General features: G+C 34.0%; 1 protein-coding gene across 1 annotated transcript in view; it reads left to right on the top strand.

The window, feature by feature from the left end:
• LOC148951479 (solute carrier family 12 member 2-like) overlaps window positions 1-14,019 on the top strand; it is a 151,607-nt gene that overhangs the window by 67,863 nt on the left and 69,725 nt on the right. The window contains exon 4 of the mRNA XM_089091122.1: window positions 6,015-6,181. Coding sequence (XP_088947248.1) covers window positions 6,015-6,181 — 167 coding nt within the window. The remainder of the gene's footprint in view (window positions 1-6,014; window positions 6,182-14,019) is intronic.

Here is a 14,019-nt window from a genome sequence, read left to right on the forward strand (position 1 = left end):
GAAAAGTGTGATCAATAACTGTGAAGGATGTACGCTACATCCATCAACTCCATAAATCAAAGCCCTGTTAAATTATTAAGGTACACGGACTACTTTGACTACAACTCAATCTTTTGACTACAGCTTAATGACTACCTTGTTGGATTTTTAATGATTTTGTTTTCATATTTTCCGTTTTTTTTACCTTTTTTTTTACCTTTGATTACCAGGTTAAGAACAAAGAGTATGCTTTTATTCTTAGTATGGAGTTTGACAATTTGGCTTTAAAAAATGTTTAAAGCCAATTTATAATGGCCAGTTTCTAACGGTCAAAAGAGTCTAACGGTAAATTTCTAAATTTAGAGTCAATTTCTTTCGACCAAAAATTTCTTGGGATTTTAGGGTATTAGTCTTGATATTATGTATAGGATTTCATTATGAACAAAATATCAGAAGTCAATTAAATACCAGCTTTAAAGTCTCTAAAAAATCTTACAACTGTAGTTAATAAACTCTACTTCTCAACATGAAGTAGATGAAGTAGTGCTATTACAACTGTCAATTACTTATAGACTACTTTGTAACACGGAAAGACAAGTTTTAAATATAAGCTCAGTGTTAAATTTTATCAAGCTCTGTTTACTTTAAAGTATACAAATATGATACAGTAATTTTTACAAAGTCGTCTCATTTGATTTACAAATCATGGTTTCAACTTAAGCAAGGTTTTGCATACTTGATCTTGAAATCACTGTCGTTTTTCAATTTGAAGTTACTAGGGAAGTGACGGACGAAATTGATCGAAACTTTTTGGACTTCCAATAAAAGTTATTTCCTTTTGACGTCTGATAAAAACTTCAAAACTTCTGTTATTAGGAATACTTTTTATCGGTTCAGGACTGGTTAAAAACCCAAAATGAATAGTTCTTTACATAATTCTTGTTCTGTCCAGGAAAAAAATAATAAGGAATTTGTATATTACTTAGAGGCAGTCCGTTTGAAAGTGTATAATCTAGCAATAAATGTCAGAGTAAAGCGCATGCATCTGAAAATTCTTTCCCCAAAGTTATCTGATCAGAATTTTGGGATAGCCATTTTATTCAGTATAGTTGAAAGATCCAATAACTAGGCCTATACCTCTTTATTGACGTCATGACCCTCACAGCTTGTGAGAAAAGGGCTGTAAGTTGTGGAATTTGCCCATTATTTATAGGTACTATTTGTAATTGGGATGTATACAGACACTTTTAGGGAGTATATCTAGGGGGGGGGGGGGGCTCAACAGGAAAAATTTCCCGGTAGGGGGGAAGTTTCCGTGGTTGAACCTATTAGGAAAAATTTTATATGGGGAGGGAGGACTTGTCAGAAATCATATATGAAATTCTTGTCATTTAACTTACTTTCTCTTTGGTGGCTCAATTTGGCATGTAAAGATGTTCCAGGGGAATTGTCCGGAAGACATTTTCAGTGGGGCTGGAATTGTCAGGGGGATTTTTTCATGGAGAAGGTTTTCCACGGGAGAAATTTCCCATGGGGGAATTTTCAGTGGAAGAAGCTTTTCGTTGGGGTGGGGGATTTCAAGAAAAATTTGCCACGAAGGGGATATTTTCGGCATGATTTTGAAAACGGTCGGAAATTAGAATAAAATGAGTCTCTTTTTTTTCAAATGAAAGCAGGCTAGGGAGAATTTTTCAAGCGGAATTGTCCGCATGAAATTTTCTGGTGGTAATTTTCAGTGATGATGGAATTGTCCGGGGTTAAATTTACTAAGGGGAATGGGGTTATTTTATAAGGTAAGAACTTCCGATGGAGGAATTTATCGTGGAGTGGGGTCCATGAAAGGGATGTAGATATCCCTCCATTATTTGAAAAACGACCAGAAATTAAATATATAAAAAAAATGATTAATGATATAATGAGTATTTTACTGACAGTGTTAAATGTCTTTCATTTTTTGAGCACTCGCCTTATCAAGAAACTGAATGATATCAATTGCAATAAGCCTATGGCCTCCTCCTTTATTGAATGAAATACATAAATAAATGAAAAACTAAGTTTTTTCAATTGAAAGTAAGGACCCATATTAAAACTTAAAACGAACTGTAATTATTTCGTATATGAAGGGGCTAACCCCTCCTCAATACCTTGCTTTTAACGCTAAAGATTGACTTTTTATACCAGTTCTTTAATAACGACTCAGGAACAAAAGGGCAGTTTTATTTGAATTTAATAAGAATTTGTTTTTTTTAAGTACTAAAAGCCTTAGTATGAAGAGCAAGGGATTAAGGACAGGGCAGCCCTCCTTATATAGGGAATAATTTCTGTTCGTTTTAAATTTAAATGTTGTTTCTTACTTTCATTTAATAAAAAACTTGTTTTGTTTATTAAATATCTTGATAAGACGATTACTTAATGAATGAAGGGCATTTTACTCTGTCAGAAAAATACTCATTATATCCTACGCGATTTTTATCTGGATATTTATATTTAGAAATTCTAAGAATAATTTTTGCATTGGTTTAAAGATTTTTTTGCGTATCTTATTTAGATATTTTGCAGATCACAATAAAAGAAAGACAACTGGTTCAAAAATACAGAAAACTATAGCGAATACAAATTTTAATGGATTGACATGGCTGTAGTTGGATCTGTAAGGCTTATGTGCAAAAGAATGTGTAATAATCGTTGAAATATCAAGGATATAAAGTTTAAGTGAAATTGTGCAGACAAGATAACTGTTTATAGTCTGGGATGGCTAGATTTTTCTCTGAGAGACTCGTAGGTAAAAATGAAGAAAGAAAGGTTTGGGTTTCTTGCAGGATTAGTTTCCCATATTCTTTGATCATCGCAGAACGTTTATTAGAGCAGAACTAATTGTTTTGATCAATTTGCTTTTTTTAGCCCCTTCGATTTTATTTGTTCGCTCTTGCTAAATCGTTTGTTCAATGCTATGCGTCACAGAACAGAGTTCTGACCAACTCTGGTTAATTCCGGCCAATCCCATTTGTTTTTCTTTCTCCCTTCATTCCCAACCATAGAGCGTTGTTGGGGGAGGGATATTTCACATTTTATGATTTTTTGTTGAATTAATATCAATTGAAGACTATTTGTTCCATTTTTCAAGCTCAAATGATCTTAAACATTTCAGGAAGTACAACTTGAATTAAAGAATTTCAAATGAACAAACTCCTAGAAATGAAGCTCATTTACCGTTTTATTTTTTGGAATGACTGTCAAGGGAATTGTAAACAGAAATTACATTTTTCCTTGTATTGGATTCGAGTCGTGCTTAGAAACATTTTACTTTAAAAAACAAAAGTGAAAATTGAAGTAAACCTTTTGACTATTAAGACCTGGTTGCTAAATATTTGTGTTCGTGGCCACATATTTGAACCGTGGCTACAGAGATTTTACTTAAGAAAACAAATAAAAAGATTGAAAACAAGCTTGTGACTTTTATAAACAGTTATTGTAGTTATATTGATTACCGCATATTTGAGCTGATGTTAAAGACAGTTTACTCGAGAAAACAAAATTGAAGATTGACAAAAATCTTGTGACTATCTGGAGCCAGTTCCACATATTGTATTTTTTGCCACATAGTTAGTGCTTAGAGACATTTTTCTTAAAAAAAGTAAAATAAAGATTGACAAAACAGCTGGTGACTATCTGGAGCCAGTTGCCACATATTTGTATTTGCTCCTACATAGTTGAGTAATGGCTAGAGACATTTTACTCAAGAAAACCAATAAAAAGATTGACAACAAGCTTGTGACTTATAAAAACAGTTATCGTAGTTGCATTGATTACCACATATTTGAGCTGTGGTTAGAGATATTTTACTCAAGAAAACAAAGTTAAAGATTGACAGAAAGCTTGTTACTATCTGGAGCCAGTTGCCAAAAAATATGTATTTGTTCCCACATAGTTGAGTAGTGCACAAAACCGTGCACTTGTGACCATCTTGAGCCAGTTGCCGCATATTTTAAACAAAACAAAAATGAAGACTGACAAAACAGCTTGTGACTATCTGGAGTCTTTTGCCACATGTTTTTATCTGTTCCCACATAGTTGAATAGTGGCTAGAGACATTTTACTTAAACAAAACAAAAATGAAGATTGATAAAGCAGCTTATGACTATCTAGAGCCAGTTGCCCCATATTTGTTTTTGTTGCCACATTGTTGAATAGTGGCTGAAGACATTTTACTTAAACAGAACAAAAACGAAGATTGACAAAATAGCTTGTGACTACCTGGAGCCAGTTGCCACATACTGTATTTGTTCCCACATAGTTGAGTAGTGGCGAGAGACATTTTACTTCCACAAAACAAAAATGAAGATTGACTAAACAGCTTGTGATTATCTGGAGCCAGTTGCCGCATATTTTTATTTGTTCCCATATAGTTGAGTAGTGGCTAGAAACATTTTATTTAAGCAAAGCAAGAATGAAGATTGACAAAAAAGCGTGTGACTATCTGGAGCCAGTTGCCACATATTTGTATTTGTTCCCACAGAGTGAGTAGTGGCTGCAGAAATTTTACTTAAAAAATGTTTTTATACATATGTACATGGAAGCATTTACAATGGGTAAGAATTATATTTAGATGCAAATTCTTTGTCTTCCTAACAACCTTCGGGAAAAAATTCAAATTTAAAATAGCAATGAATTCCTTATAAGATTTTGTGATTTAGATGAGTTTCTCGATGCTGATGCTCAGTTGCATATTGTGCAGGTTACTGATGATCTGCCTCCTATGTTATCAAGATATGAACAATGCAGGTTCGTCCCTAGAACGAGATTTGCCCACAAGATGGAATGCAACCTATAGTATGATGCAAAGTACTATTCAATACAAAGGCCCTCTGGCAAGTGTTTTGTGTAAAACTGGGAAACCTGACCTTGTTCTAGATGATGAGGAATATGAACTAATGAGCTTTGCTCTCTACTACCAAATTTCTCTACTACAGTCGAGACTATTGAGGAAGAATTCTTTCCCGCCCCAAATATTGGTCTGCTGTGTCGGGGCATCACAAAAGGCCACCTTGAGGAGAAACCTAATGATAGTAGCTGTACTTTGCTTTTGAAAGAAAAAGGGGGATAGAAGTTTGACTTTTGCTTCCAAAGGGATGATCTCAAGGTGACAGCTGCACTTTTGAACTTCGAAACATTCAAGATAAATGAATTTTATGAGCATCTGAGCCTTCTTGATAGTTCACTGACAAGAAGGAAATTCTTTATGAAAATGATTAAAACTCTAGTGCTAGTGGCTGACACTAGTCTACCTTATCACGTCTCCTGATAATTGAATTTTCCAATCGACACTATAGGTCCCTCCTCTTCAACTTGTGGTGAGCATTTTAGTGCAGTAAAATTCTTTTGCACGAAGAGGAGAGGGCCCTCGAAAAGCCTTAAGAGGAGGTGCTGTAATCTCTGGTGCTGTCAGTGAATCAGTTACCCCAATCACTTGTGTGAATATGGCTAGTGGGTTTTCTCAGAAGAGCAGCAGCTCTAAATCTCCTCATGATCCTTTATGAAAAGAAACGAGATTGTTCGATTAAATAATGTGTCAGAACGGCAATGTAGAACAGGATGAAAATGATGATTTTACTCGGCGTCAAGTAGATTTATATCTGGGCTTGGCAGCCCATGCCAGGAAATAAAAAATCCTAACCTAGTTGATGCAATCAATCCAACCACTGCCTTCTGAAAAAGATATTCTACTCAAAAATAAATTAAAAAAAAGTATTTTCAACTATGACTGGGGGAGGGGGTACTTTTCCTCAGGGAGTATACTTAATGGGGTTTGAGAATTTTCCAAGAGAAAACACCTAAACCTATACTCATAATTTCTTCAGACTTAGTATCTATAGAATTAGTATCTATTTCAGAATTCTCCCTCCAGTCCTTCCCTTTTTTTAACCTAAGCTTTTACTTTCTGCATAGCTGCTTTTAAATTATGTTTTCTTTTTTGTACTCAGAAGATACTACTTCAATTTATTTTTCATGGTTCTTTATGATGCATTTTATTTCAGTACCAACGATAGAAATTAAAGGAGATCCGGACATTTACGTAATGGCTGGAAGTAGTGTCAATTTAAATTGTGTTATAACTGGTTACATTGATGAACCAGCATTTGTCCTTTGGAGACATCATGGTAAAGAAACGGTACAAACTGTTATTTCCAGTGATTCGACGCAGGTAACTATTCTTCCTAATTTTGGTTTAATGTTGTACAAAATTGGCAGTACAAAATTGAAAGCTAAAGATTGTAGATATCTTTTGTTAAGAATATCTTTCACTGAAAAATCTCTTTTTATTTGCTTTTTTATTTCTCTTCATTTGACATTTCAGAACTCACTGGCCTTTGTCAAATGTGCTCAAATTCATAATTTTCAGCCAAATAGTACATTTAACAAAGGAGTTTTTGGGTTTTAATTAAACCCACCTTCACGTCTCTCAGTGATAACAACTTTAACAAAAAAAATACTTTGAACCTTAGACGTCACCTAAACTCATTGGACACACTACGAACCATCATATACCATAAAAAAGAACAATCCATAAGAAAGGAAATTGCCTTTCCCGTAATCAAAGGTGCCCTCCCACCACAGGAAGCCCTTCTCACTGTGGCCTTTTTTACCATTTCAAATCTTTTCCGAATGGGTTGTCTTGCCATGTCTCCCACGCAAAAAAGGAAAAATCTCTGTATTTTCAAAAAGGAGAATAATAAAAATAATAATCATTTAAGAGAAAAATCACCGTTATCTAATTAAAAATAAAAGAACGAAAACTTTCTATTGTTACAACTTTCTTTTACACAAATAATATGCACAAAATATCCAAAAAACAAACATTAAAGTAATTTATTATGATAACTCATTCTAAATCTACCATTCAACCTTTCAATGTAAACTCTACTTCAGCTGCCTTGGACAAATGAGTTTGATTAGAAGTCCTTTTTTTACTGATTAAAAATGAATGAACTTTGATTTTATGAAAAAAAAAAAAAAACACCGGAGAGGTAAGAGTAGAATCCTTAAGATTTTCCAAAAAGAAAAATCTTTTTCCGTAAAAAAAAGTAAAATATTAGCAAACTGATTAGCCAAATAACTGCCTGAAAAAGCTATTTCATCACGAAAAAAACTGTATAAGGACTTTATCAGGGATTTAGATGGCATTAGTCTCAAAATTTTGTGCTGCATTTTTTTTATATTTTCTTGTATTTGATTTTCAACGGTTTAAATCCGGTGGCAATCCACAACTATAGAAAACTCAGTGAGCAAGAGCCTAAATAATAAACAGAACCTTACGAAGGGCAAAATTGAAATTTTGAATTATAGAAACATACGTACATATGTTTCTAGAAACGAATAAACATATGTATTCCGGTGGACTAGGTACATAACTCAATGCTATGATTTTCATTCATCAGTTCCATTGCATCATCATCAATTCGCAATAATTGAAAATATTTAGCTTATAATAATTTAATTATAAGAAAATGGCACAACTCGGTGCATAAAGATAGTAAGAGTAGTGTAGCTATAACAGTTAAGAGCGGAGTCTCTCCCCATATAGTTATAACAGTTAAGAGCGCACAGTCCCACCATATAGCTATAACAGTTAAGAGCGGGGTGTCTCCCCATATAGCTATAACAGTTAAGAGCGCACAGTCCCACCATATAGCTATAACAGTTAAGAGCAGGGTGTCTCCCCATATAGCTATAACAGTTAAGAGCGCACAGTCCAACCATATAGCTATAACAGTTAAGAGCGGGGTGTCTCCCAATATAGCTATAACAGTTAAGAGCGCACAGTCCCACCATATAGCTATAACAGTTAAGAGCGGGGTGTCTCCCCATATAACTATAACAGTTAAGAGCGCACAGTCCCACCATATAGCTATAACAGTTAAGAGCGGGGTGTCTCCTCATATAGCTATAACAGTTAAGAGCGGGGTGTCTCCCCATATAGCTATAACAGTTAAGAGCGCACAGTCCCACCATATAGCTATAATGATAAGTAGCGGATAGTACTCCCGCCATACAAGCAGACAGTACAATGACCGGATTCAGCCTACCATGAAAATTCGTGCTGTTCACGAAACCATGGTTTTGGTGTGAAATATCATGTTTTCTGATAGAGCCATGGCCGTTCACATATCTAATGTTAAACATGATTCGTCATTATGGCATGATTATAGGCGTTGACAGAAATGAAAATGGTAAACCATCTGAGGGAATGCTAACTCCTATTCAGAAATACATATTTTTTTTTATTTGGGCGATTCTCAACTGTGTTCAGTATAATACACAACTACCATTTGAACAGTTTTGTTAGGTCTCCTACCCCAACCCCAAGGACCCCCTCCCCCAAACTTTTGCCCCATCCCCCAAAACCTGCCCCAAAACCCCCCCCCACCCCAACCTCCTGTTAACCACCCCTCCCCCCCCCCTTCGACCCCCTCCCTCAGACCCCTCCCTCAGCCCCCCCCCCCACAACTTTTTTTTATATGATATATTTTTCAACTTTTTTACATCTCTTAGAATGACATGTAACATACTATATAAAAAAAACACATTTAATATTTTCCGAACTCAAAATGAGATTCATATAGAAATGTTAATTGTGACTTTTACTAATAGAAGAGTAACATTTGTAGTGACCATTTTTTTTGGACAGTTTTTTTTACAGTTTTTTTTTCAACTTTTTTTTTACATGACAAAAAATCAGCTCTCAACAGGTTACATGTACAAATTGTTTTCACGAGTAAAAAAAAAAAAAAATCGATGTACAAAATTCACGAAAAAAAACAACATGCAATAAGTTTCACGAATAAAAAAAATTAACATGCAACAAGTTCCACAAACAAACCCATTTTCATTTGAATAAAAATCATTGTATAAGTGTCAAAAAGATGAAAATCAATATGTAACAGGGTTCATGAAGAAAAACTAGCATGCGACGAGTTACACCTGCAAAAAAATCAGCGCGCAACTGTACCGGGAGTAAAACACGATATATTTGAAATACCAAAATAAAGTTCCTTCTTTAATTCGGACTCCCATAATTAAGCTAAATCTAGTTTAAAAAATGAAAAAGACTTTAATCAGCAAATAAAATAATGTTCAATAGGTTTATTTATATAACACATTGAGCAATATTAAAAGTGCTAAGCACAATATATTTAATTAATTTTAAAATAAAATAAAATAGTGAAATCCTAATTCATAAAAAACCCGAAATACTTCGTAGTGTACGAGGGTTCGCGTCCTTGGGGCACGGGAGCCAATGGCAGGCAGTCCCTAGAGCGCAGGACGAAAGAACTGCGTTTTTGAGTGGTTTAAACGTGTTTTTTAATTTGAAGATGAAGTGAGCTCTGACACTCTTAGGACGAAATTATTTTTTTCACCATTTATTGTCATGGATGTGACACGTTTCTGTACAATTAATCTTGTAAGTTCAATATCTTTAGTATCTTTTTATAAGTTTTCGTGTCTCTGGTATTTCTGAGTCTAGTTCTATATGGGTTAACTCGTTCTCAAGCCCCCAATGTAAATGCCCCCACATGAACCTTATATCCAGATAGCTCAAAACAGAAGAATCCGTATTTGTCTGTCTACACATACAATTTCCCTTCATCGGTTGAAAGAGGCGCCCGCCTAGTGATACACTCTCCAGCGCTACAAGTGGCGCTATAGGGAAATCTCTATCGCCACGAGCAAACCTTTTCTATTACTGCAATAATTCTACAATGGTACAAATGGCGCGGTCGGAAATCGGAGGAAAACTGCGAACTAGTTAGGAAGTTTTAACTTTATAATTCAAATTTAATTTTTGGAAAGATACCGACATAAAAGAAAATTGATTAGGCCTATAACCGCTAGGATATAATAGTAAACCCTTTAGATATCTCAAAGGAGATAATAGCTTACCCCAAAATAGGTTAATTAAAATTTAATAAATTTGTTTTAAGTTGATATAAACGCAAAAAAAAAAAAATATTGAAATATTGTATATTGTAACAGAAATGGCTTTGTCAAAGGAGGAAGGTAAATGGACTTCGCTTTTAGCTGCTCTCGAATTAGCAAAACTTCGAGCAGCTTTGCTTTAAATTTGGATATTATAAATAAATTTTTATCCCCTCAAATTTTTGGTTACAATATAAAAAATGGATAAAAGGCTAAATTAATAATTTTAAAATTAGAAAAAAAAAAATTAAAAAAAAATAGTATTCAGTATTTAAAAAGTAGAAGCAAGTTTATAACTATTAATTTTTTTAGTGTTAGTAATAAATACAATGAAGTAGTGCCGTATATTACTAAATAATAAAGTATTTGTACCGTGAATTGAAAGAATAAAATAAAAGAAAGAAAAACAAAATCTAGCTGGACCGATGAAACGTTGGTAGAAACAGAAGAATTTTAGGCATAATAGTAGGTCTGCCAATGGGGTCTGTTATAATCCACCCCTGTTTCTTTTCCTTTCAGATAAATGACCTATTTTCGTTTCTTTAATTACATTTGTGACCCTTTTGGAAGAATACAATTAAGGTATTTTCTACAAGCTGTGTAGTATTGTCCGTAACCCAGGTAGGGTAGGAATAGAGCTAAAAGGCGCCGTCATGATTATATTGACAGGGAGGGTTATTACCTCAAAGGAGGGGGTAGAAATTTTCTAGCCGTAACCCAAGGCGGGTACATTTGGTTTTAGAAAGTGGCCATTTGACCACTTGATCGCGTTACCATACCCTGGGACAGGGTATACTGTAAATAGGGTCGTACCAAACCCGATATTTGCAGAACCATTGGGGTAAGAGCGGGAATCTCACTAACATTAGGGCCGACAAGGGGTTCTCCCATTCGAGTAAGTGGCATAGCAATCTTTTTGCGTCATTCGAGTAAGTGGCATAGCAACCTTTTTGTGTCATTCGAGTAAGTGGCATAGCAATCTTTTGCGTCATTTTTTGCCTTTAAAATTAGTGACCCTGCACATACACCCCAATAAGTGGTGCCAGCGGTAGCTAGCACTACGAACATTGGCGGCAGCGGCATAAGCACACATGCTAGAAAGCTTAGCAAAAGTCGCCGAAGGAAGCAAAAAAAAGAAGAGTTGTTACCCAGCTGTGACTGGAACTCTGCATAAGGCGAGAAATTCGGCGAAAGAAACCATTAATCACAGAAAATTGAGGCACAGGGATAGGTCTTAAAAGGGTCTCCTTTACCTACACAGATGACCTTCACGTGAATAATGGTGTTAGAAAAAATTCAAATTCTGAAGTAGCTCCGCAAAATGAGTGATCAAGAAAATTTGAATTTTGAACCATGGTTGCTTTAGAGCCATGTAGATGTAAAACAAGCCAGTGTTCATGCTTGTTTACGAAGAATTATTAAAAATACATGAATGTATTTTTTTGGGGTCGAATGTCATCTGCATTGCTGGGGTCGACTCCCCTCGCACACGTTAGGTCCCCTAGTGGATAAATATCCGAGTTATTCGCGCTTCTTAATTTTATGGGTTATTTGTAATGATGGCAAATATCAGACTTAATTTATTGCTTTTTTTATAAACAGATATCATTCAACACAATTAAGAAATGGCGTCAAAAGTCTGCCCATTGTTCTTAAAAACTGCTTATTTGAAAATGTCAATTTTCTTTTTATGTTGTTCTATTTATTTAAGAGCGAGAGAGAATGAGCATATGTAGATTTATTTTTGTAGCTAGACTTAAGACATACCTTAGTACTTCAGTTTAATTAAATCTACGTTCAATGTTTTGTTACAACAAGCATCCTTGATTGCTATACTTCGCGCACCTTAGACTAAATTAGTCTATGTTAGTAAGGATTTTACTAAGTTTTGGATTTATTATCTTCGTTTGTTTAATGTCGATAAAATGTAGAATTATACAATTATGTATGAAACAAAAAATAACAAATTGTTGGAAGATCGTGGTATACCGAAAATGAGAACTCATGTTGGACAACGTCCTGTGTGAAGCCTCAGTAGGACCTTCCGGCTAAGGAGTGTTTTGTAATTTTTGTGCTCGTACACGAACGTAGGAAGGGATATTTCTCAGTCCTTCAAGTGTAAGAAATTAGTATTTTTATGCCAACCAGGGCCAGTCAAAACAATACTTAAAGGTTTAATATAAACTTCTGTGAGCTAGCTAAGTTTTCGTTTTTGGATCTGAATGCTTTTAAAGATAAACACAGATTTTACTTTCTTATAGCACCGAGAAAAAAAAAAAAAGCTTTTTAATGTAATTATATTATATATATTAAGTATGATGTCCTACAGCTGTGTTAAACATTAGTTTAAAAGAGAAAAAAAGGCATTTATGTCTTTAGCTCCTTGGCGAAAAATTTAATTTCATTAGTTTATACCTATGACGTATACAATAACAGAGAGATCACCCTTCTATAGTTCGGTGACAAAAATTTTCTTTAATTTCATTGGTTTATCCATTGCATATATTTTGCTCTAATTTCTGTGACATATTTCCGCAAGTCAGTCACGTTATATCTTACCTATACTGACTCAGGTCCCCTTAAATTTCCTATGAAAAATCGAACCAGGTCCAAACAAAAATTGAGGTCATCAAAAACAAAACAAAAATTTTTTACTTATCGTTTAATTTCTACCAATAAGAAGACTGCAAGGTGATGACGGTGATATCTTTACTAATGGTTTTATACATGGATTAAGTCGAGGCGAAATCTCCTCTCTACAACGAGCATAAGAGTTTTCTAAGATGTAGAATCCCTGCTGAAATTGCCTTCCACGTGAAGATTGAAAAAAAAATTTTTAATCAAAAATAAATCAAATATGCCTAACTTGACTTAAAAATTCGATAATCTGACACTATTCTCAGCTAGAGCTTGATCTGAATCGTGTTTCGCTCTATTTTTAGGTTTTTAGTGTTTAACCATCCTTTTTTACTTGCCGTTTTGTTCATTTTTCTTGCTTAAAATATCAGTCAATTTCTTATTTAACTATTCTAATAGTCAATTCGTACTCAATTTTTTACTTTAATTATTTATTAAAATATAATTTCTCAATAAGTTATTAATTAAAATTCAATTATCTCAATTAAACTAATTAGAACCTGATAATTTATTTAAGTTAGACTAGGGCTTATGTTTAACTTGAAAAGACTGTGCTTAATTTATTGAAAAACGTTTATTTTTGTCAATTTTTTTTCCCCGTTTACCCCTTTTTTAGTTTATGAGAAATTTATTTGAGCAACATGTATATTAAATTATCCAATTCTGATATAGTGACTACCAAAAAGATTTCCTCTTGAAACCTATATTTCTTCAACCCCATTACACCCGTACAAATTTCAGCCAGTTTTCAGTATATTTTGATAGAGCGAATTTGTTTTTATCAACGTAATTAAACACGAATAGTTTGAAGTGTCTTTCATTTTGAAAATAAGTTTATTTTTAAAAATATGAACTTCATCAGGAAATGCCATCACATCTGGTAGCTATATAAAATAAAAAAATAAAAAAAACTACCAGGGCAAAAGCGTCTATTTAGATGAAATATTTTATCATTTTTCCGATTATAATTATTTAATGAATACACATTGCTCATTAATGTGTTTCTTAGTCGAGTAATATATGTACTAATAGCCAACAATTGGTAACTATAACCAAACAACCTATTGGTACGTTTATATGTAGAATTTCACGGCGGATGTGGAATTATATCTCAATAATAATATGTAAAATTTTAAAACCATTTGATCAGTTAAGATATACGGACTGAAACCCTTTGTATGTCCAATGGCGACTAAGTATAACCCACAAGGAACTCCCTATTAATGTGAAGGTGTTTCTCGCTTAACAGATTCTAATAAGACTTTAATATAAAATTTATTTATTAAGTTCTGAAGGATTTGCTCATACAATAGCCTTCTAAAAAGATATTGATGTCAGTTCTTCATTATGCTTATATTCTTTGCCAAGCATTAACTGGAATCTACGAAGGCAAGCTTGGAAATCCTGCATCTAATGACCTTATTCGAA

This window comes from Artemia sp. Qi Xiang Cuo, chromosome 6, assembly GCF_049724085.1.
Source record: "Artemia sp. Qi Xiang Cuo chromosome 6, ASM4972408v1, whole genome shotgun sequence".
In the NCBI taxonomy this organism is placed as follows: Eukaryota; Metazoa; Arthropoda; class Branchiopoda; order Anostraca; family Artemiidae; genus Artemia; species Artemia sp. Qi Xiang Cuo.